Genomic DNA, 25,929 nt, shown 5'->3' with positions numbered 1-25,929 from the left:
TCTTCATCAAGGTCACCATGTAGAAATGTAGTTTTGCTGTTAATTTGGGAATAATTACAATGGAAAAGAAAGAGCGAATAAATATCATTTTGGCAATAGGAGAGAAAGGGTCATTATAATCTTGGCCTTAGATTTGCGTGCAACCTTTGCAACCAGTTGAGTTTTATAGCAGTCAATGTTGCTATTGCGTCTTGTTTTAAGAGTATACTACCATTGACACCGAACAATTGATTTGCAAATTGGAAGAGAAACCTATTCCCAAGAATCACTACTTTTACGAGCACACATATTGCATATTGACACTTTGTGTGTGATAAAACTTCACCTGGAGATTTAAGAGCACGAGTAGATGATAACGAGGACAAACAAGTATATTGTATTGGAGAAAGCCTATGATAACTTGTTTTCGTATAATGGAGAGAAGGGTTACGGGTGGAACATACCTTTCATAAAAACAATAGGTAAATAATTTTTAGATGGGACCAAATTTGGTGCAAGAGTTGGCTTCGAGGAAGTAAGGCATGACCTCCACCATACCATTATCTGTCAAAGATGGATCTTGTGTACTAGAATATCTATTGGTCGTAGATGATGTTTATATACTTGAAGGGATGTAAGCAAAATGCCTGGTGTTGATATATTCGAAGTCATGTAGGAGAAATGCCTGTTATAGTTATCTGCATTTACCATGTTGGTGTTAGTATTCTTTTTGACGTCCTATGATGCAAAATTCATACGGAACAGGGATTCGACTCTTAAAAATATAGCATACAATATGTTCAAATACATTTAAAATATATATATATATATATATATATATATATATATATATATATATATATATCTATGCATATACATAATTCACATAATAAAATAAATATTATTGTATTGTAACTTTTTTGAAAACCATATTAAATTTAAAATCATTATTAAATATTATCTAAATGTATATGTAAATAGTGAGAGTTGTTTCTATCTATCTACATGTGTTGTCACATTACTTGTTTTTCAACTATCTAGTGCTCAAATATCAAATCCCAAAATGGAATAAATCACAAAAATTGTATATTTTATGTATATTTAGTGTTTGGAATAATATAAAAATAAAAATGATAATATTTAAATGAGACTAAAAGGAAAAAAAATGACTAAGAAAAAATTGTGATTGCTATATATGTTAGTGGAATGTTATATCTGAGGCCATTGTAGGAATAATGGGGTAGTGTGGGATCTTGGGACAAGTTATCTTATTTAGCATGGGTAATAAAGTCTTCAATTGGATCAAAGTCTAACCCAAAAAGGCAATGCGAATTCGTAAAACAGGATTATTAGTTCTACACCGACAAGCAACAGTGCTGACTTCTAAGTACGCATTCTACGTAAATTTTTTTTTTAATTTCTGAAACTCTGCAGACTCGTGTTAAATGTATCTAAACGTATCCATGTTAGATATGTCTTCAACACATACGCTGGCCTGATGAACATATTGGTGCATCAGAGTTGATACTATATTTTCTATGCTGACCTTGTCCTTTTGGGTTTCATATGTACAGTTCTTCATTTTCTGGAGTTACATTTGTAACTTTTAATCTTGGATAAGATTTTGTTCTTTTAATTTCTAAAACTTCTAATTTTTCAGCCGGGCATCACAAAGTGTGGGTCTGCTATCCTATACCTTTTTGCGGAGAACTGGGCAAGATGACGTAGTTGTTCCAATGGTGATATTTCCTTTCTCTAATGTTTAAATACGTAATAGAAAATGTTTTCTTCTTTCACTTTATTTAGTTTCCTTTTCCTTGCAGATAGATTTTGACACATCTGGCCATTGGCCTGAGCCAATTGTATATAGCTCACAGGATGAATGGACAGCGAACTTGAAAACAATTCTTGATTGGTCTCCGTTCACATCAAAGGAGGAGCTCATGCTTCAGGTTCATTGCAATTTTATTGTATCTTGAAAAAATGTTATTATTTGGAAATGATTAGAAGTAAATATTTTTGTATACTGTTATTTTGATTTTGGGTAATATTTCAAGTGGTTGTTTGCCTGCAGAAAATAGATAATCCTTGGGTAATGTTTTCAGATTCATTGTCTATGAACTCATTTATTGTGTATCTCTGAGCTCCCTTGACTGCTGTGCAACTGTTCTTCTAATGAGAAAGCTTCATAAGATGCAGAAATTACAGTGGAGTGTCCATGTCATTTGGATTGAATAGTCAAAGACAAAACAGCTAAGAAAAAGAAAACATGAATCACATAGCTTTTGATAGGTCTGTTAGTTGAGAGACTTGTTTAGCGAGTTAGTTGGGTAAATTGGTTGAGAAATAGGACATGATGCCTAAATAGGAAGAGGGGTCGAGAGGAGGAGTTAGTATGGGCGTTAGGGAGAGTCCTAAATCTCTTGAATATCTTGGGAATTTCTGCACTCTTTTTGTTGATCAGTCGCTATGCATTTTTTTTTGTAATAAAGAAACAGTTTATATGAGCTTCCCAATCTGCATCTTAGCTGTCAAGGAATCCCCTTAGTACATTGTATTCTTTTTACCAAATAGAAGCTGAAATGTTTAATGTTATCTCAAATAAATTTTCATGCCATAAAAATCTTATTAATTATGTTCCAAGTTTATGCAACAAATTCAATTTTAAATTGCACATTGCTGCAAGACTTAAGTTTCTATGACAACCACGTGCAACTTTGTTATACGTTCTAAAATTTTGGCACTAAGTGTGTTAGTTGGGGAATTCATATTTGAGCATGCCCATGAGGTTTGTTGAAGTTGAAGTGAAAGGTTAAAACCAGATTTTTTTTTCTCAATTTAAGTAGAGGATTAATTTTATCCTTACCATTTCTGTGTCTATATACTTTCTTAACTTTTTCTATTTTGCTGACATCAATTCTAGCAACTATCCAAAACACTTGCATGTAAACAACTTCCTTTTGATGTTTGCAATTATAAATTGAGTGTATTGTAGAGAGCCATTGAAGACTCTTCTTTCATTTGAAGAAGTTTATGCATTGTAGACTCCTTTCATTGACCAATTTATTTTACACTTTTCAGTTTGATGATATAGGATCACATGGAACCAAAGTATTAATATACAATTTGTGGTTGAACGATGAAGGTATATATGAACTGAGTTTTGATGATGATATGGAGGTATGTTGTATATCTTCACTACTTTATGAACTTTATTCATTTGCAGGTTTGTTTTGGAAATGCATTTTTAGATATTCTTTATTGGTAGAGGACATATTCAGATAAATGTTGGTGAGTATTTGTTGAAATTACAAAGTATGAGTAGGACAAATATGTTCCAAGACAAAAGTAGGTAATGAAGGCATATTTTGACAGCATTATGTTGTGACAATAAATGTTCTTCGATTTTTGTTGCCAGGTCTTGAACCCCTGGACTGCATTTTCTTCCATGTTATTGATGGTTGGGTGTACTTTTGTGGAGCCTTTGATGTTCTGAGCTTCAAAAACATATGTTGCTCTTGTTGTTTGACCTTGGGTGCCATTCCCTTCAAATGTGGACAACTCCACTCTTTTCATCCATGGGAACAGTGGTTCTTCCTCACCCTTCCTACTTCAATTATTGTCCATGGCATCCTCTTCTATTTTCTTCTCCCTGTTGATTGAATTATCCCCTCCATATGAGGGTTTCTTTGCTTTCTTGATGTCTTGTAGATTACCTTCCTCAACATCCATACCCATCATTACCTCCTTCATTCCTTTTCTTTCTTCGTTAACCGAACCCCGATACCCTCCGATCTCCTGTCTAAATTCTTGGAATTTTTCATAAAGCCTTGGTCATCTCTTTGAGATCATCTAACGCCCTCCCATGCTCGCTGGCCATCTGTTCTAACGTGCTGATTCTCCCCTCCATTGCTCTCTTTTTTCTAGATCCGGTAGGTTGGACTAAATTGATAGGAACCCAAAACTGACAAGAGAAAGAAGAGTAGTATTTCTTTGTTGAAACTACTAAAAAGAACACAAAAAATAGGAGAGCACTCTATCCTTCAAAGATTCCTCCTTCACAAAGAGTTAAAGCTCAATCTACAAATTTTCATTCCCCCTTCTCCTCTCCTATACATGACAATCTATAGACTTTTACAAAAAGTCTCCTTCTCATTTCACATAACAACCAACTGTTAACCAATTAACTATTTCTATTTTTATTTCTCTTCCTACAGTTTTTCCCTCGCCTATCACAATGTGTATCACCTCGTGAAGCATATGTAGTGTGTAGCATGTAGCATATGTTTTGTGTGTCGCTTTGTGAAGTATGTATTTGGTGAAGTGTATGTGTCGCAGAATCGGATGTAACGGAACTGAATCCCAAATCATACTATTCCAATACAATTCATCTGATTCATGTCATGATTTAACTCAAAAAACGATTCACCTACTGATATGTATCGTGGAACAAAATTTTTGAACCGTATCGTGCGATTCACACAATTCTAACTACCATGACCTAGAGCATTTTTCTTCACCAATCTAGATTCTTCAAGTTTCTCACTGATTTTGTTCTTGTTCATCCTTGCAACTGCTTCCACTTCAATTTCTGGTGGTTTGAATTGGTGCAATATTCCAATTCACCACCGTTTTCAGTTTGTGCGTTTGCCTCGTACTTCATTCTCAATTCAGTTTACGATCAGTCAATTGTTCCAGTTTCGATCTGCGATAGGTCCAAATCTATTAATTGAAGATTTTAATCCCTGAATTGTCTTCATTCTCATTAATTCAAGGTTTAATTGGTGATTTGTCTCAGATCTGGTTTGTCAACCTTCCTCTTCTGTTTAATCGGTGAATTGCAGGTTGTTCAGCTTTTTTTTTTTTGGCTCAATTGTTCTTGTAGTTGCCGTTTGTTAGGTGTTTGTACTTTACGAAGTTCATCTTGCTTAATCAAGTCTTACTTCCATTGTATGTCGTCATTTTGGCTGGTTGGTTTTTCACTTCAGCGTTTTGCTTCTTTGCTTAGCAGTTTTGTTTGCTGGTACGTACTATGGGTTATAATTCATTTCCTACATCAATTGTTGAAAAATTGGATGACTCTAACTACCTACATTGGTGCCAATATGTTGGACCAGTAATTAAGTCACATAAGTTGAAATGCCTTGTTGTTAATCCAGTGGTTCCACCTAGGTATCTTAATGAACTTGACCTTGCTAATGACATCGTTAATCCTGATTATGTTTGGGAGAAGATCAATGAGTATTTTAGTCTTCAAACCGAGTCTCGTGCTAGACAGCTTTGTACTGTTATGCGAGCTGTAAAACTTGATAACAAATCCATTGAAGTCCACTTACTGGAAATAAAATTATGTTGATGAGCTTGTTGGAGTTGGAGAACCTGTCCGACATGAAGAACATGTAGATGCTATTCTGGAAGGAGTGCCATCAGATTATGCTCATGTTGTGTCTGTAATTGAAAGCAAGAAACCCACACATATAAACAAGATTTACAAGATTCAGGAAGGATTTACAATTTCTTTTCACAACCCAATAAAATGCACAATGTATATAAGATCTAGAAAGATGTATTGCTGATGTAAGTTTTTCAATTTTCAACTGGGTCTCTGTATACAGCTTCTGAAAATTCGGCTGTTGCTTCTATAGAAGGTAGACTTTGATCTTGCGATGTAGAGAATTCAAGTTGTATCTTCCATCTTTATGACAGTGAATGCTTGCTTTGGAAAGATTTAATTTGATCTCCTCAACGTTTGTATTTTTGGATTTGCTAGAGAAAACAATTCAGACAATATATGTGAATATAAGAATTAAGTGTAATTAATCATAGTTAAACCTGAACAAATAAGATTATTTGTTTCCAAAAGAGTTGATCATAGAGACGTTGGATTTATAATACCAATTTAATCATGGATAAACTAGCCATTTGAGATTAATTTTAACTTTGGTCTATAAAGCATTTATCATTACAACTATAATGATTTTATTAGATCTTAATTTGATAAATCATGTCATCTGTTGAGGTCCTATAGTTCGTCTAATACGAGACAAAAACATACTTGTCGAAATACCTTCAATTGCAATAATGTTAGAAAAATCGTATGGGGTTCATATGTAATGATTTCATATCACTATATAATATAGATTGTCATATGGGGTTCATTAGATGGTCTGATCTTAACAACTTGATTATTTTATGAATTAATGATCCTTTTTGTTCACTATCTTGAATATTTTCTGCTACATCTTAATTACCTATGTCAATTCTTACAAATTTGTGGTACGAATTACCAACTATCATATTTGGCCAATTTTTCTTGTGCAATCAGAAGCCTTGCTGTTAATATAATTTGTACTACTGACATATCTTTTGTGGTGTGTATGAGTATCATTGTGTATCTTGCTGGATGCGTTTTTATAACCTTTCAATTATTTTACATCGTTGATCATTTTGATAGCAATTATAATCTTCTTTGGTCTTTTCCATAGGATATTATGCTGAGAGATGAGGCCAGCCATGGAGCTGAGAAAAAATTGAACAAAAAAACTGTTCAGCTTCAGTCTCATATTTCTTACCGTATTCGTTATTCTCTACGGGTAATACTTGAGACTTCAATTGTATTTATTGGTGTTGCTTTCCTATTTTTGTTGGGTATTCTGATTGACACTTCAAATGTTTCAGGCATATGTTTCGATGTTGTACCTCAGAAAATTTTCTAACTTCAAAATCATACTAAGGGGTAAACCTGTGGATCAGTACAACATAGCAGATGACTTGATACATTCGAAAGTAATTCCATATAGGCCTGTGCTAGCCATTGCATCAAATGAGGTAGGATCCATGATATGGAGTAGGAATTCAAAATTGGTTAAAGCAATATGGCACCACCATGAAACTTGCTACATATTCCTCACAGTAGAAATATACTTGAACTAGATGTCTTCCTGACATGAAGCATTGCTACATATTCCTCAACAGTTAAATAAAAACTTTTATTGTTACTAAAATTTGCAATCTTTTTCCTGATAATAGTTTTCATAATTTTTGCTTTATAAGCCTCCTAATACTATAGTATGCGAGAGAAGGACAAACAAAAGAAACACAATCTCTCAAGGTGGGTAAGACAGGAATTTTGGAGAATATTGGCAGTTTCATACATGAGTGGAGCATAATGGTTTGGTAAGTTGATAGAGAGAAGGGTGAAGGGATTTGGTGATTGGGTGGATAGACCCTTGAAGACTTGCATTGTCCTTTATTTTTTTGTTTTATTCATTTTCTTGAGTGTATCTTTTTCTTTCTTCTACTGATTTTCTTTTTCATATCAGTATTAGAAGAAGAGATATCATCAGTGTTTTCCAACTAGTACCATTTCAGTTATCTTTATCACTCATGAGTATTTGACTAGGATATTTTAGCTTTTTAGGTTTTCAAATTAATGAGTTTGGATTGTCTCAGGCCGCAGCAGAGACAAAGGCAACCATTGGATTTATAAAGGAGGCACTTTCTATTAAGGTTAATGGATTTAACGTGTACCACAAAAATCGCCTAATCAAGGTTTGTTATGAATGATTGAAATGCCTTATTTCAGCTGTCTTTTAAAGTATCTTCATTTTCTTTATATTCTTATTCAATATTGAATTTCCATGTGCATGGAATCTGATTTTCTATTTTAGCTTTTTTTCCTGAATAAACTTTGATTATTTAGTGGTTGAATATGTGAAAAGTGTTGAATAGTATTCAAATTGATACCCACAATTTTTTTCTTGGCATTTATGAGTAGATCTAAATGGTAGATCACACTGAAAGCTTCAACCTTCCTCTCTTTTTGGAGACACTCCTGATATGGCATAAGGTTTAACCCTATTTCTGCTATTGTGTTGCTGTTCCACATTAGTGGACCAGTTTCTGGTGCTGTCACAGATCTATTAATGCTGGTTTACACCCCATTATTTATTTATTACTAGGTTTCTCCCATGATTGACTATTTAAAGGGATGTAAGTTTTGAAGACTGAGCCTCCGCCAAAATTATTCTATTTGATGCTCCTGATTCTGTGTCCTTGTGCTCTTCCCCCTAGTTGCATCTGTAGCTCCGCTTCCATAACCTAATACCCTGAGTTACATCTTCAGGATAATGTGTTGTGGCCCTACTTTTAATATTTGATTTCAAGCCTAGAAAGAAACCACTTAAGATTGAAAAGATGATGAAAAGGGCATGAGGTTGATTATCTCTTATCCGATCCATGCTTTTTATAGAAGAAAATTACATTAAGAATACCAAGAGTTTACAAGGAAAAGGCTATATCAAGATAGTTTTTGCTAATAACCAAGACAACTCTTTAGGACAGACTACTTAACCTATCTAAACAAGTCAAGTTATTTAATCAAGATAAATGATTATCACAAAACACAACAGCTTCTTCTGAATGACATTGGCTGTCCTAGCAAGTAATTCCTTCTTGAACAAAATCATCCACTGTGTCCTATTTGTAGCAAAAAAAGTCCTTCATACACATTTTGTTAGATTTCTTGGTGACAAGAAGCCGAAAACGTTCAGTTTTCCATTGACAACCACCCGTGTTGACAATCTCAGCACTGGAAAACAATCTTATTATTCCAACACAAACACAATACACAATTACAACCGAGGGAAATTGTCTCTCTTCACACAGGATGTCACTACTCTTGTCTAGCCTCTTCAATTTACAAAACGTCCCCTCTAAAAGACATCCCCTCTGAAAGACATCCCTTACCTATATATAGTCTTCCCACTATGAAGACTACAACCACCCAAACCACCTAACCACCTATGTTTTATTTTTAACCACCTTCCTCCTAACATAGACGTTCATAGTCCTATCATTACATGCCACAGCCTGAACAACCTTGTCTTCAAGGTTAAAATCTGGAAATTTATCCCGTATGGTCACCACATTCTCCCATGTGGCTGCCTCTGGTCCCTGCCATTCAATGAGAACCTGCTGCTCTGCTTCCCCTTGCTGCTGATTCGTCCTCCTCTCTAACACCTTGTGGGGAAAACAAATTGCAGATCTTCCCTGCAAAGTCCTCTGGGAACTCTTTCTCCACCTGCTGAGTTCCCACGGTTATCTTTAATGGGGACACGTGGAATACTGGGTGAATGTGTGCTGAGTTGGGTAGCTGTAATCCAAAAGCCATTGGTACCACTTGTCGGACACTTTAAAGGGACCATAGTACCTAGCTGACAATTTTTGGTCCAATTTGGTTGGCATTTAATAAAAAATTTCCTAGTTGTGTTAGTAAAGTGGAAAAACATGCCATATTGTGAGAATTCATGGGAATCACTGAGTAAGATGATGGACACATTTCCTGAACTTCACCCTGAGGATAAGGTGAATTTTAAAGGGGAAAGGTGTTGATACAAACAAAGAATTGGAAGGGCATATTAGGAAGATTCAAAAGGGGGAGGGAATGTAGGAATCTTTTACGTTATGAAGATAGAGTAGGGAGTATAAGGGTAGTATTACGTGATCTTTTGAGGGGCTGGTTTTTGGGTAGCAAAAAACAGTTTTTTGGGCTGGGATTTGGCAATCAAAACGACTTTGTCTATGTTGGTTTTTAGTTCAAGAAATAATGCAAGGATCCCCTTTTGTTACTTTTCTGTATTTTTTATATATCTGTCAAAGGGTGTAAAAGGTATTTGGCACCAACCTCAATGGAGATAAATGTAATTATATCCCTTATATTTTATAACAATTTAGAGTATTTTATGTTGTGCTAGGATTAGTTTCTGTATTTCTTTTTTAGTTAGTATTATGCAATATGATTGAGTATTAATAAAAAGATGGAAATAAGGCTAGTGTTTTGTATATTATGTCATTATGTAAAACATGAAATCATGTCGCAAGCTTGATGTGTTCATCTCTATGATCTCCTCTCCTCCACCACTCTAAAAAAATTAATTTGACATGTAGAATGCCAATTGGTAGCAGTACAACTGCAATAGAAATTTCATTGGGAATATATTATTATTGGTCTCAATTCTAATCCTGACATGATTAACTTTTTTGTGGTGTAGCCCTTCTGGAAAGTTGTTGGCGATGGTTCACCAAAAGGGAGCTGTGTTGTTGGTATGTTTTTTTCCTTCTCCACTGTCGAGATATCTCTGCATGTGCTTACTCCAAAATTCCTAGGTTTTTTAATTTACTGGCACATATTTAGGAGTTCTTGAAGCCAATTTTATAGAACCAGCGCATGACAAGCAGGATTTTGAGAGATCAGTGCTGTTCATTCGGTTGGAAAACAAGCTGAAACAAATGACAATGGATTACTGGTTTGTCTCTCGATAGCATAGTTTATTGTGAACAGTTTTCTTCTATATATGGGTTTCTCTTCTTTAATATGTAGTATATTTAATGATTGTTCACGTGTTAGCTAGCAAGCTAATATAGCTTTCTTTGAACAAAATGATTGCAGTTGATGCTTTAGTTTTGATTTTCTGTTAATGTTCCTTTAGGTTTTACTATTTGTTCAAGTTGTAATTTCCTTGGAAGTAAATAACTGTTGCCAGAAGCTATACACATTGTAATTGTGGTTAGCTACTTTTGCTTCACAACGGGCCCCGTGCATTAAAAGAATGTGCTGGTTTAAGTTGGCCATGAAAGTAGATTATATTTGCAGTTGTAGATCCTTGTTTATACTTATTGGCTGCAAGTTTCAAGCACGGACGCACTCAAAACTTACTAGAATGAGAATCATAGTACGGCAGAACCATTATCCTCTGCTGTGTTATTTTTATGCAATTACTAGTAATTTTTATTTCAAATGAAAAGCTAATTAGAGCTTTGTCATACATCTTTTCCAAAATATCAACATTACGGGGTTGACAATATTTGATTTATTCAATTTTTTTTTTCTGGAGTAAACAGGAAAGGCCACTGTCATTTGATTGGATATCAGCCCCTAGATTTCAGATCACAAAATGTTGTAAAAGAAGCCCAGATACGAAAATCAGCTGAGCATTCTACTAATCCACAGAATGAATTGCCCTCTGACAAACAGTTAACTGGTGTGGTACCTGAGCATCGAAACACCCTGACATTAAATCAAACAATTGTTGATCTTGATGTGACTGGCGTGCAAGATTTAAGTCACGAGCAAGTTGTAAGTTGTTGACATTATCTGCAGAAGACTGTATTTATCTGATGTATGCAGCCTGAAATCATACTTGCTACTGTATTTGGGTTGATATATACCTGTTATTTGTTTTTAATAGAACATAGACATAGAATGAGTGAGTTACTCACAAGAACAGAGAAGGAAAGAAGAAAGAATAAGATGAGAGATATGGTACTAGATAGAAATTTTTATTTCTCACTTCACTTGTTAGTCACATATATTTAGAAGTAGTTTGCTATCAACTCAGTAACTAGCAAACATAAAATCACTAACAGAGGCTTTGTTAAAATATCAGTCACCCAATCATTAGTATTGCAATATTTCAACTCACTTCCTTTACTGGCATGATCTCTGTGGAAATGATGGTGCGCCGATGACAAATCGTGAAAGTGGAAGATCATAATAGTCTCATTTATTCATCAAAGCACCCAAAAACAAATCTGACTAGGGTTGGTGAAATTGTTGACTAAGATTTTGAATCTCGCAACAAATAGACTCCCCGTGAAACCTTCAACCCATGACTTTGATGTTGAAATTTCTTGGTGTTAACCGTCGACTGTCCTTGGAGACTTGTAAATAAATGACACCCAACAAGAGCATCATAGCTGCTACAACATACAAAGCTAAACACACATCATTGAAGGAGACTAAGGTCATTAGAGCGAGCTAGTTACCATTAACAAAGAGCTAGAACAAATCAAACAAAAATAATCAAGGAACAATGCTGAATAGGCACTTTTTTTTTCTTTTAATAATTGTGGCACATAAGAAAAGAGAAGAAAGAGCGTGGTGATGGCAGAAACCAAAACACTGCTAGGAATCGAGCAATGTAAGGATGAAAGATTCGAGGAACAAAGATTGGGACTTATGATGACATTAAAATGCCAAAGACAGGTCCAAATGTTCTGCTGACTACTCCTAAATGGTGATACTTAGCACTGTATCACAAGAACTATTGGCTAAACAAACTAGACTCTAGCTCAAGAAGAAAGTGACCAACAACGATCAACGATTGAAGAAAGAAGTGACGTAGTGGCGTCAAGAACAGTCTGCTGAACATCACTGTTGAGAAAAAAAATATGGCTTTCCAGAGTCATCTACGAGCTTATTGTGAACAATTCTATATTTGAGTAGGAAGAAAAGGACTTAGGATCCAAACCCTACGTTTGAGTCACAGTCACCGAAACCATTGTTGGTGCAAAAAGCCCTTCAAAAGAGGCTTGAACAACAACTACACGACTTGCTTGGCCATTGCCACTACTCCCTCGCCAATGCGGCGAAGTGGAAACGTGAGGTGCAATGGGTGGAATTTATGGCTGGCACACCTGGAGGAGAATCTGGGGCCGAGCTGGATCGTCATCGACCCGAGGCGGAAGCTTGTGGCGAATCTAGTGAGAAGGAAAGAAGACGAAGATGCTGCCATGGAGGGACAGATAGAGATCTGGCGCGGTGCGGTGTGATTCCGACACCAAGAAGGCGGCGCATGACAAACACGCGTCCGAGCGTAGCTGGAAAAAGGTGGCGTGTGGCGGCACGTTGAGAGGAATCTAGTCTTGACTTCGACGGGTTTGGTTGTCGCTCAAGGAGACAATCTAGATCCGCTGGTCACCGGTCGAAACTGTGATGGTGGCCAGCAGCATACAGAGGCCGACAATGGAGACTTGACAGATGTGGTGCTCGTGGCGGCGCATGGATGAGAACTAGTCTTTGGCACCGACAAGGATGGTCGCTGCTCTAGGAGGCGATCTAGATCTGCTGGTCGTCGGTCAAACTAAACTATGCTGACGAAGACGACAACAAACGGTGGCTAGCGGAGGACGACGGCCGGCGGTGGACGGTGGCTGGTGGTGAATGACGGCCGACGGTGAACAACGATGGGCGGTGGCGGACAACGACACTTGACAGATGATACAAGACCAAAGAAACTTGTTGGAAATACTGATAAAGGGCCAGGTCAGGCACTACAGGCCTAATCTTGAGCCTGACAAAGACATGATTACTCATTGAGGTATTTCAGAAAAGATGAGATTTTTAAGGCCACCAACCACTGGCGGCAAGAAAGACAGAGTAGGAAGAGACTCAGACAACTTGCTTTAATACCAAGTTGAATATAGTGAAAACTATATATGAGATTAATCTCTAATGTGTTGAATACACACATAGGGTTCTTTATTTATAATAGAAGAAATATGGGATAAGTCCAAAATACAAATAAGAAATAATAACAAACTAACTAAAGATAGAAAATAAATATAAAATAAATACATGGGAATAATATCTAAAATTTCCTACAATACATTTTGATACTCCCCCTCAAGTTGGTGAATAAGTGTTTTCCATTCTCCGCTTGGATATAATTCTTTCAAAATTACTGCTGCTAAGTCCTTTTATGAGTATGTCTGCAAGTTGACCTTGAGTGGATCCATATAATTCTTTCAAAATTACTACTGACTTGACTCTTCCATCTCCACCTTTGGACAGAGTTACATCCAACATTTGGAATTTTTACGTTACTTGTGGCAAATTCAATATTAAAGTTGAAAATGAGACTTATTATTATTCTCAAAGCATGAAAAATACATTCTCAAACCTTCTATTTGTAATAATCTAGTTCTCCTAAAAAAGAGAAATAGGGAAACTAGGAAACCTAGGGAAAAATAAAATAAAATAAAATATGTATCTATTTCCTCTAATTAGGAAGGTTCTACAGATATTATCCCAACTTGCCTACAAGATCTTGAAATCTACCCGGAGGAAGCCCTTTNGTNAAAANATCTGCTATTTGAAGTTCTGTAGGAACATGAGTTGTAATCACAAAGCCTCTGTCAAGATTATCTTTGATGAAATGTCTGTCAATTTCAATGTGTTTGGTTCTGTCATGCTGTACTGGATTATGGGCTATGCTCATAGCAGACTTATTGTGACAGTGAAGTTGCACCGGGTGCTCCACTTTGACCTTAAGATCATCCAAGATGATTTTCATCCAGAGTCCTTCACACATTCCTTGAGCAAGGGCTCGAAATTCAGCTTCTGCACTAGAACGAGATACTCTATCTTGCTTTTTGCTTCTCCATGTTACCAAACTATCTCCAAGAAATACACAATACCCAGAAGTAGATTTTCTATCAGTAATAGAATCTGCATAGTCAGCATCAGTATATATTTTCATATTCAATGTGTCTTCCTTTTTGAATAATAGCCCCTTTCCTGGACTTGACTTCAAGTATTGGAGAATTTTGTCAACTGCGTGCATATGTCTCTTTCTTGGATCATGCATAAATTAGCTCACTACACTAACTGGATAAGCAATGTCTGGTCTTGTGTGTGATAGATAAATCAATTTTCCCACCAATCTCTGATATTGGGCCTTCTCTACAGGAGCACTTTCTTCACTTCCAATTCTGTGATTCTGTTTTATAGGAACAATTGAGGTTCTACATCCCAACTTTCCTGTTTCTGTTGAAAATGAGACTTATTAATATTCTCAAAGCATGAAAAATACATTCTCAAACCTTCTATTTGTAATAATCTAGTTCTCCTAAAAAAGGGAAATAGGGAAACTAGGAAACCTAGGGAAAAATAAAATAAAATAAAATATTATGTATCTATTTCCTCTAATTAGGAAGATTCTATAGATATTATCCCAGATTACAACAATTAAAATAAAATAGGATAAGAATCAAAGATATTCATTTCATATTCCAACATTATTTTTCTTTTAAACTTCCAATTCTGTCTACTGAGAAATGCATTTATAACTTCTAGTTGGTGTCTTTCAATATTGGTATCTAAAGACATTAGTACACTAAAATTTTGAGATTAACTATAAGGGCAAACATCTTTGAATAGTTGATGCATAAGATTGGGTATAACCTTTTGTCATCCAAGTTTTCTTTCTGAGTTGTACTTGATTACGAACACCCCTATGTTCCCTACCATTTTTCCCCCTTTACCATTTCTACAAAGATCAATCCCAATTTGATTTTTCGCAAGAGTTTTCCTCTTTTAAGATAAGTCATATAAAATGTTATTGGGAATTTTCTACATGAAAGTTAGACAAAGGATGTTTGCTATATGTCCTTGTGTTTTTTCTAATAGTAATGAGAAGGATGGAGTCATCGTCTTTATTAGATATTAAGTTGTGTGTTTATGTTAATTGGGCTCAGCCCATCTTGTATTTAGGGTTTTAGCCCATATCTTACATTATAAATAAAAGGTTTAATACATCATTTGGTCCCTTCTTTTGGGGGTTTGGTTCACAATGATCCCACCTTTGAAAAAAGTTTAATAAGGTCCCATATTTCATTAAAAATTGTTCAATATCGTCCCTTTTGCGGACGCCGTTAAAATCATAACGGTGCATATGCTAGCATGGCGAAACATCAATTACCTGTTTACTTCGATGCTTACGTGGCGTTGTGAAGTCATTTTAATGTGTAAATATTTAAGAAAAAATAAAATGACAAAAAATAGGTTAAAGTAAAATACCTTATGCCATTTTTGGGTTGAAGCAGTTGCCTATGGTGCTGTAATGCAAGAAAGCATTTTGAGCAGAGAGGGGGTGAAGAAATCAAAGATATCCTTCTCCTGGATGTGGCTTCCCTTACCCTTGGAATTGAAACTATTGGTAGAGTAATGACAAAGTTGATTCCCAAAAACATTTTTATCCCAACAAAGAAATCTCAGGTGTTTACCACCTACCAGGACCAGCAGACCACTGTCTCCATTCAGGTTTTCGAAGGTGAGAGGAGTCTCACAAAAGACTGCCGTCTGCTTGGGATATTTGATCTGTGAATTTGGGGGTTAGGGTTTAATTTGATTTTGTTTTAAATTTAGGTATTTTCATCAATTGACCATGATGTAATTAAGGTTTCCAGCTGCCCATTCCATCTCCAACCTCTGATTTTCTCTCGTTGTCGTGAAAGCCACTACCTTCTACACCTCTATTTCTAGGGCCACCGGCCACTGCTAAGTGTTGAGGTTTTTGTATCGAACCAACATTCTATCCCCATCATATTGTTCCCATGCCTGGTTCATAAAAAAAAGGAAATTATGAAATTCTTATTAAAACTTAATTTCAGATGACTTGTTCTTCTTATTCTGGTTGTGGCTGTTCTTCTGATGACAGAGAAAAAAGAGGGGTTCAGGACTTGACTTTTGGTTGTATTATAAAAATTGGTGTAACTCTTTTTCACGGTCAAGTTTTGCAGATGCTGCTACTACAATATACAGCTCTGCGCTGTGAGAGAGAAAGAGAAAACGACACAGGTTTGACGTAGGTGGTGAGGAAAATAAAAAGAAAGAAAAGTTAGAGGGAAATGATGACCTTACGTCATCTTAATTTTTTTTAAATATTTACACAGTGTAACGACATGTATTTATAAAAGTTTCCAGCTCATTCACGTTTGGCCATGGTGGCATTAGCACCGTTTAGTTTTTAACGGCTTCAGCGAAAAAGACCAGAATGAACATATTTTAACGAAATATGGGACCTTACCGAACTTTTTTAAAAGGTAGGATCATTTTGAACCAAACCCATAAAAGTAGGGATCAAATGATGTATTAAACCTAAATAAAATACCCTATGTGTATGCAAAGATACACGAGGGAGATTTCTCCTCATCTTTTCCACTATATCATATGGTATCTAGAGCTTAGGTTCTATTCCAGCCTATCTCCGGTACTCATCATCGCCGCCGCAGCCGCGCTGCAGAAGTTCCAGAATCGACCGGCGACCACTCCATCCGAATCGTCTCGGCTGGGCAACCACCGTGGTGCAAAGATCGCAGCGAACGGACCACTCATGCGCCTCCACGTGTCGTCACCAAAGTCGCCAGATCCGCCGCTTCCCGTTGCGCGTGTCGGCGCGTCGTAAGAGGGTTCCGCCGCCGACCAGAACTGTCGTAATCGCCTCCTCGCCCTCTTGATCTGTGGTCGTTGCAATCGGAGCACGTTGGATTTTTAGGGTTTCTCCCTCTTCATGGCGTCTTCCTCGTCTACAAACACCTCTGTTGGTGCCTCATCTTCTTTTGCTGGTGCCTCATCTTTTGTTGGTGCCTCATCTTCTGATTCCCCAATGTACACCAAATTCCCCAATATACACCAATTATGTGAATGTACACTTGTCCATTGACAAGTTAGATGGCACGAATTATGCAACACAGGCTTCCGACATCAAACTTTGGTTGAAGAGTCAGGGGTATGTAAATCACCTTACTAAAAATGTGACTAGTGCTACCATAGATGACACTTCTTGCTGGATGAAAATTGATGCCCAGTTATGCATCTTCATAAAGTCCACCATTCACTCCTCTTTGAAACAAATGTTTCGATCATATGAAACATGTTCAGAAGTATGGGCACAAGCGAAGCTATTATACACAAATGACACCCAGTGTCTTTATGGTGTTTGTCAGGACCTATTCACTGTTATTAGTCCGCACAGTCCTGGTCCCATGGCAGAATATTTGGGTAAAGTTCATGCCCTCCTTCACGATTTTAATGAGCTATTACCTCTTGCTTCCACTCCTGCTGAAGAACTGGAACAACGATCAAAGTTCTTCATGTTGTTGGCATTATACGGACTCTCTGATGATTCCTCCTATGTTCGTGATCAGATTTTGGGTTCTCCTGTCATACCCAGCTTTACTTCTACTTGTTTTGCTCTTTTGTGTATTCCGAGCAAACCAGTCATTGAGACATCTCATATTGATTATTCCTCAGTTATGGCTGCCCAACGTGATGATCGAAGTCAGTCTCGCAAACCTGGTAAAGGACGACCAAAATGTGACCACTGTGGCAAGCTAGGCCACAGAATTGATACATGTTATGCGCTTCATGGATGTCCTCCTCGATCTATAGCAATGGCTAATTCTGATCCACCTCCTCGACCTCCCCGATCACCATCTGCAGACCATCCTACTTCATCAAATACTGTAGACAACCCTGCAGTCTTCAATGAATTTCTCAGATAGTATGAGGATCGTCAACACTCTAGTTCCATTATATCTGCATCTGTTGCACGCACAGGTACACCTTTTGTTGGTCTGACTCACTCCCTCGGATCTTGGGTCCTTGACTCAGGCACCACCAATCATATAACTGGTAACAAGTCCTTGTTTTCTTCCTTGTCATGTCCGGATAATTTACCCTCGGTAACGATAACTGATGGGTCTAGAGTCTCATCTCATGGTATTGGTACTGTTCATATTTTTCCGTCCATATTTATTGATCATGTACTTTATGTCCCTGGGTCTCCCTTCAACTTATTGTCCATAAGTCGTTTAACTCGTTCCTTTAATTGTGTTATTTCATTTACCAAAAATTTTGTTTGTTTGCAGGACCAGAGTTCGAAACACATGATTGGCACAGGATGTGAGTCTCATGGCCTCTATCTTCTACGCCCTTCTCCACATGCTGGCATAATCATGGAGTCACCATCCCTTCTTCATGCTCAGTTAGGTCATCCTAGTCTTGCCAAACTACAGCAGTTAGGAAAAGCATACTCGTAGTTCCTTTCCTCGTAGTGTTTCACAACGAGCGTCGTCCCCTTTTTCATTAGTTCATTTTGATATTTGGGGACCTAGTCGTGTTAAGTCCATTTTAGGATTTCAGTATTTTGTTACTTTTATTGATGAGTATTCCAGATGTACTTGGTTGTTTTTAATGAAGAATCGGTCTGAGTTGTTTTCTATTTTCCAATCATTTTTCAATGAAATAAAAACACAGTTTGGGGTTTCTATTCAAACTTTACGCAGTGATAATGGCTGTGAATACCTTTCTCAACCGTTTAAACATTTTATGGCTTCTCATGGCATTCTTCACTAGACCTTATGTGCTTATACTCCTCAACAAAATGGGGTGGCTGAGCGTAAGATAGACACCTTATTGAAACAACTCGTAAACTTCTAATCCATGGCCAAGTACCCTCGCATTTTTGGGGTGATGCAGTTCTCACTGCATGTTATCTTATAAACCGCATGTCGTCTTCTGTCCTAGATAACAAAATCCCTCATTCTGTCTTATTTCCTCATGACCCTTTACATCCATTACCTCTTAGAGTTTTTGGGTCTACATGTTTTGTTCATGATTTTAGTCTTGGTCTTGATAAGTTATCTCCTAGATCTCACAAATGTGTCTTCGTAGGATTTCCACGGTCACAAAAGGGCTATAAGTGTTTTTCTCCTTCCCTCCATCGTCATTTTATCTTCGCTGATGTCACTTTTGATGAATCTTCGTTTTATTTTTCACATCTATCTTCTAGTTCTGTACCTCCACCTGCTACGTTGATATTCCTATTTTTTGTGATCCTTCTCCTCCTTTAGACTCTCATTCTCCACAGGGTCATCTTTCAACTCCACTCCTTCAGGTTTATAGTGGCCACAATCGTCTCCCTCATGACTCACCTCCTGTGCCGTCTCCTGTGTCTTCTCCGGCTCTAACAAATGAGTCTGACCTGTTTATTGCCCTCTGTAAATGTATACGCTCTACTCGTAACCCTTCCCTCCATTATACTGTTCTTAGTTACCACAGATTATCTCCATCTTTTTACACATGTCTCTCATCCATTTCTTTTGTGTCAATTCCCAAGTCTGTGGGTGATGTCTTAACTCATCCTGGTTGGCGTCAAGCCATGCTGGATGAATTAAGTGCTTTACAGAAATTTGTCCTGATGGTACAATTGACCAAAAACTTGGGAGCTTGTCCAATTACCATTTGGAAAGTCTGTTGTTGGTTGCAGGTGGGTGTATGCTATCAAAGTTGGCCCTGATGGTACAATTGATCGTTTGAAGGCTCGACTGGTTGCCAAAGGCTAAACACAAATTTTTGGTTTGGATTATGGTGATACTGTTTTTCCAATGGCGAAAATGACCTCTGTTCGCCTATTCATTGCCATGGCCGCTCTTCAACAATGGCCTCTTTACCAACTTGATGTAAAAAATGCTTTCCTTAATGGTGATTTGCATGAAGAAATTTATATGGAGCAATCTTCCGGCTTTGTTGCTCAGGGGGAGTCATCTGGATTGGTATGTCGTCTTCGCAAATCCTTATATGGCCTAAAACAGTCTCCTCGGGCCTGGTTTGGTAAATTCAGCTGTGTTGTTCAACAATTTGGTATGTCTCGTAGTGAAGCAAATCATTCAGTGTTTTATTGCCACTCAAGTGTTGGATGTATCTACTTAATAGTGTATGTCGATGACATTGTTCTCACAGGAAGCGACTATCTTGGCATCTCTCAGATGAAACAGCACCTTTGTCACCATTTTCAAACCAAAGATCTTGGCAAACTCTGGTACTTTTTGGGTATTGAATTAGCACAATCCAATACTGGTATTGTCATATCTCAGAGGAAGTATGTGTTAGACATCTTGGAGGAAACAGGGTTAATGAACTCTAAATCTATTGAGACACCTATGAGTCCTAATACCAAACTCCTACCAAATTAGGGGGAGCCTTTCTCAGATCCTGAACGGTACAAAAGACTAGTTGGTAAATTAAACTATCTTACTGTTACGCGTCCTGACATTTCCTTTGCAGTTAGCATGGTGAGTCAATTCCTTAACTCCCCATGTGAAGACTATTGGGATGCAGTTATTCGCATACTGAAGTATATTAAAGGATCACTTGGAAAAGGTTTGCTATATGGTCCTAACAATGATACAAAAATCGTTTGCTATTCAGATGTTGATTGGGTTGGTTCCCCTTCTGATAGGAGGTCTACTTCTGGATATTGTATCTCTATTGGTGGCAACCTGATATCTTGGAAAAGTAAGAAGCAAAGTGTTGTGGCTAGGTCCAGCGCAGAAGCAGAATATAGAGCTATGGCATTAGCTACTTGTGAGCTTGTGTGGTTTAAACAATTACTTAGTGAATTTAAATTTGGAGATGTCACTCACATGACACTTATATGTGATAATCAAGATGCTCTTCATATTAGCTCTAACTCTGTCTTCCATGAGAGAACTAAGCACATTGAAGTTGATTGCAATTTTATTAGAAAAAAAATCATATCCGGAGAAATCAAGACTGAGTTCGTTAACTCAAGTAACCAGTTAGCTGACATATTCACTAAGTCCTTGCGAGGACCTAAAATTGACTATCTTTGTAACAAGCTTGGAACATATGATTTATATGCTACAGCTTGAGAGGGAGTGTTAGATATTAAGTTGTGTGTTTATATTAATTGGGCTCAGCCCATCTTTTATTTAGGGTTTTAGTCCATATTTTACATTATAAATAAAATACCCTATGTGTATGCAAAGATATACAAGGGAGATTTCTCCTCATCTTTTCCACTATTTCATAATCTTTATGAGATTCACGAACAAACTTATTATTTGAATGAGCAGTTTGTATTGTTCTTGAAATTTTTAACTTCAGGTTCCTCGAACTCTATGCGATGCAAGTTCTGATTTTTGGATTCATAATTTTGTAATATTTTTTTGCTTGAGTAAATGATATTAAAAGGTTATGTATCAAGTACCATTGTTTCTTCACAGTGACGACTTGGATAGCACTTGTTTTCATTTTCAATTGTTTAAATACGATCACTTTCTGATATAAAAAGTTTTGGAGACAGTGCAGAATCCAACTTTTATGATGACTCTTAAGAGGATTTTGAAACAAAAATGTTAGCATCCAACTTTGAAATCAAATGAAAGCACTTGTATCCCTTTTTTATAGGAGTAAAACGAATAAACATTTGATCCAATCTTTTGTTGGATCAAATGTTTATCACTAGACTAAAAATTATAGTTGATAGTTAAAGTGCAACTCTTTTTACTAGAGAGTGTAAACAGTCCAAGTACCACAATTCAATTGTAAGTTCGCTCACTTGGCCTACGCCATGGGACAGTTGTTGCATCCTACGACAATCTTCCCCTCAACAATTGTTTCACTAGAAATCAAACTTTTCATTTATGATTCGGCTCTCCTGCCTATATCTTGGGATAGTAGTGCAACTTGCAAGAATCGGCAATGTTCCATTGTGAAATGAATTGTCCCATTCATAGATGTGGCAATTTGGTATCTTCAGTGGTGGTTTGGAATGTATTTTCTCTCTATTAGAAGTCCTTTGGGTCTTGATTGGTTTAGAGTTACCAAAGACATTGCAGTTGTTGAAGGATATGAATCGATACTGATCTTTGCCATTTTCACAACGTGAGAAAGCAAGGTTTAGAGTCAAAGCTTTGATACCATATTGGAATGGAGAAGAATATCTTTTATTTCTCTAATTATGTTTTAATAATACAGTCACTAATTTATATGGACAGTGATAGTTCCATAGAGGAAACCATTATACCACAATGTGGCAGAAAATCAGGAATCAGTAAATAACATATTACCTATGATCTGATCATGATTTAATATTTTATACAAATCTTATTCTGAAAAGATTTATTACAGTATGAAATGAAGACATAAATCTATAAAATAATTGATTGAAAATTAAGGATTTGTGTAAAAAACTACATTTGTTTATATGCACCCATTGAACAATTTTTTTTCTATTTTATTTTTTTGCAAGTATGCAAGATTTTGTTGTTCACGAACATGTATTTTTTCTCACAGGGTAAAATGATGGGAACTATACAGTCTGTATCTGTTGATGAAATCTGTGCAGAAAACATAAAACTTTATGAGAGGTAATTTTTAATTTTTTTTTATTTTCTTCAAGGGTGAAGACAATAAAAAATTATCATTTTCATCCTTGGTTATACTTTTTCAATGGCTATACTTGTTCCTTCTATGTACTGCTTGATCAACCATTTTCTCTTATCCGTTTGTTGTACATCAACCAAACGCATTTTTACTTCTGTTACTTCACCTACTGTGACAAGGGTGTGTAATTTTTTGAGTTGCTTGGCTCTATTATATCTCTATATTTTCCGTTTTGGATGTAGTCTTAACTACCCTACATGTATTATTCTCTTCTATCATTTTGTATGTTTGTGGGTTAGGATTGGCAATGGTTTACATTTCCTAATTTCGTAGTCTGGCAATACACAATTCTGATAAAATACTTTGTTGGGTTAGATAATGTTTAGGATCCATTTAAGGGTATGGGACTTGGTCCGACATTGAAAGTATGGGATTCTACTTGTTGGTGTGTAAAATCTTGGGCTATCCAACTACAATAGCTAGCTTGTGGTGTGGATCTCGCAAGGTTTTTTCCAATTGTTATTACAGCTTTCCACCATGTTTCAGTTGCAAACAAGCAGTGCTGGTGGTGACGTCAGGTCACAACTAGCCCGCTGGACGTGGTATGATGTTAGGATCTAAATGCATGTACGGAACTTGGAGTCCTACACTGGAAGACTGAGATTCTAGTATTGGGTGTATAATGCTTTGTACTGTCCCACAACAATAGTTAGCTTTTGTAGTTTGGTTCTTCCATAGTTCTTATCATATATTTATATCCTACAATCTTATACCGGAAATTTCTCACTAATTCATTATTTTCTACTTCATCACGATATTGTAAAGTTAGTATAATATGTACTCTCCAAATAATTAATTATTAATACCTGTGACATGACATGACATAGGCACTTTTTCAAAAATTTTGCAAATGCAAGGTTAACATGGCAACCACTTTGGTGTGTATGCATACCGTGGTGTGCCCGGGCTTCTTGTTTACTCGTTTTATTGTCGAATAGAATTTCACTAAAACCCTTCTCTGTAGGTGTGAGGAGTACAGGCTAAAGGAGACACAACTGAAAAAGACGGTAATAGTAGTGACAGATTACAAAGTTTAATTATTGTGTTCTAATTAGTCGTTGTGTTTTAATTGTTAGTGTTGCTGATGTAATATAGGTTGTGGACTTGGAGAAGGAATATAAAGAAATCCGGAAGAAATGTGCTGTTCTTGCTTCACTCTTGGAGACCAAGAGGAAGGAGAAGCGTGTTAAGGGATGATGGTTACACTATACAAGCATCATTTCAACAAGAGGCAAGTTGATTGCGTTTTGTAATTAACTTTCAAGTAATGTCTTAGTGTAAATGTAGCTGTTTTGAAATTACTATGAAAACCTCTTACTTTGTTCTTCAACATTTAATTTATGAAGTTCTGTTTTTTCTGTTATATGTTTCTGCTGTTGTGGTCAAAGAAATCAAATCAGATAGATAATTTGTCCTTGTGGAAAAGGGGTTCGAAGAGCAAAGGGGAAATTGTTTAACATCAAAATCCTGATTATGATACAATTCATCAAATGACTAGGGTTATTGGCTACACTAATACCATTTTAGAAGTAATAGTAAAAAATATTATAAGCACAATTTATAAATCTTGTATGCTTTTTACTATGCCAGTGCCATATTTTCGCTACCGAAGTTAATATGCAAAGGACATTTATTGAAGTATTTTTATAAAAATGATACTTTATCATTTATCTAGAATTGTAAGAATTTAAATAGAATGTGTTAACATTATAAACCTTATTTTTTGTTCACTAATTTTGAATTGTACTGTCTTTGATTTTATAATTACTTTTAAGAGTAATTTGAAATGATATTTAATTAATTTGTTATCTGATAATTTTTTTACTGACAATTGTTTAGGTTAAACTGTTTAACCCCCACTTTATGGTGATTTTTCTGCTATTATTATTTTCATTATTTGTGTATAGAAATTGCAAAATGTTTTCAGAATCAGAGCGTGAATTAAAATAAGTAACAGGAGAATAATCAAATAAAACACGGGCTTTTACTTCCTCCACTCATGGTTTCTTCGAGGAAAAGTGTAAATTATCCATGGAGTCAGGACTCAGGAGTATTATACAATCCATAATCCACACACAAATATGGAAATGGATTCCAAATCCTCCCTCAGCTTTGCATGGATAGGATAGTGTAACAAATAACTGCACCTAAAAATAATATCTACTAAAAGACTAAGACTAGCTTTAAAACCATTTCTATGAAATGTTCCAGGGTGTTATATTATCTTCTTTTTTCAAGAGCTTAATTTAAGGACCTTGAATTTGGACTTATTCAATATTCATGTCATTAAAAGGATTGTTGGAACTTTATCAAATCCAGAAAGAGGTAATTAAACTACAGTGAGTATGAATGCATGCATGTAGCAATAGTTGTAGGACAGACGGAAAAAACTAAATCACACCACATTCTAAAACTTGAAATATTTATCTTACCTTTGATTTTATGTACTTAAGATTTCTTATAAAAAAAAATCAGCTCAATGTTATACCACCTCCATATGCTACTACTGTTATTAATTTCACTAACAATGGCCTTGAAACTCTTAGCATTTTCAATTAGGACATGTTTTGATAGGTGTATGAAGGTTTACGTTAGGAAAAATAAAACATAGAAGTTAGTAAGAAGTGGTTACGGGTAGTTAAGAGGAGTTTCATAGCAATTAGGTGTAGTTTTTCCTTGCCTGTTGATAGTTTTTTTGTTAGTTATGTTTTGTTTGTCTTTGAAGGAGGTGAGGGTGTATTTTGGTGAGGCTGAGTGTTTTATTTCTAAACCGGGACTGTCCTATGTTATTCCCTTTATTGCTGTTGATTGTTTTTAGTGTATTTTCATGTAATAAAATTGTTTCCTCACAGGATTCATAAATCTGATTTTATTATTTATTCTAAGATAGTATCCAAGTTTCTTGACACCAAGAAACCTAACACTAATTCGATCTTTCGAATCCAAAAACATCAAGAGAGAGAGAGAGAGTCATGGAGGCTAGAATGAGCATGTTGGAGAGGACAATGAAGGAGATGAGAGAGGAGCCCAGAGCCAACTTTTAAAGACTCAGTGAAATGATGGAGGAATTGATGCGA

General features: G+C 36.3%; 1 protein-coding gene across 2 annotated transcripts in view; it reads left to right on the top strand.

Annotated features, from left to right (window-relative positions):
• Nucleotides 1–24,217, top strand: part of LOC106768383 (protein MICRORCHIDIA 1) — a 40,381-nt gene extending 16,164 nt beyond the window's left edge. The window contains exons 7-18 of one of the 2 annotated variants that reach the window (XR_002668383.1): nucleotides 1,640–1,718; nucleotides 1,803–1,931; nucleotides 3,061–3,159; nucleotides 6,465–6,572; nucleotides 6,658–6,807; nucleotides 7,432–7,530; nucleotides 10,032–10,083; nucleotides 10,175–10,286; nucleotides 10,882–11,116; nucleotides 18,472–18,587; nucleotides 22,703–22,776; nucleotides 23,817–23,859. Coding sequence is in view for 1 of the 2 variants with exons in the window: in XM_014653517.2 (XP_014509003.1) it covers nucleotides 1,640–1,718; nucleotides 1,803–1,931; nucleotides 3,061–3,159; nucleotides 6,465–6,572; nucleotides 6,658–6,807; nucleotides 7,432–7,530; nucleotides 10,032–10,083; nucleotides 10,175–10,286; nucleotides 10,882–11,116; nucleotides 22,703–22,776; nucleotides 23,817–23,859; nucleotides 23,948–24,049 (1,282 nt within the window). In the remaining variant the exon portion in view is untranslated. Of the gene's footprint in view, nucleotides 1–1,639; nucleotides 1,719–1,802; nucleotides 1,932–3,060; nucleotides 3,160–6,464; nucleotides 6,573–6,657; nucleotides 6,808–7,431; nucleotides 7,531–10,031; nucleotides 10,084–10,174; nucleotides 10,287–10,881; nucleotides 11,117–18,471; nucleotides 18,588–22,702; nucleotides 22,777–23,816; nucleotides 23,860–23,947 lie in introns of those variants that run through there. The other variant, XM_014653517.2, reaches the window with a different exon arrangement.
• The last annotated feature ends 1,712 nt before the right edge of the window (nucleotides 24,218–25,929 follow it).

The sequence above is a fragment of the Vigna radiata genome, chromosome 7, assembly GCF_000741045.1.
Source record: "Vigna radiata var. radiata cultivar VC1973A chromosome 7, Vradiata_ver6, whole genome shotgun sequence".
NCBI lineage: Eukaryota > Viridiplantae > Streptophyta > Magnoliopsida > Fabales > Fabaceae > Vigna > Vigna radiata.
This window is presented reverse-complemented; position numbering and strand designations above follow the sequence as displayed.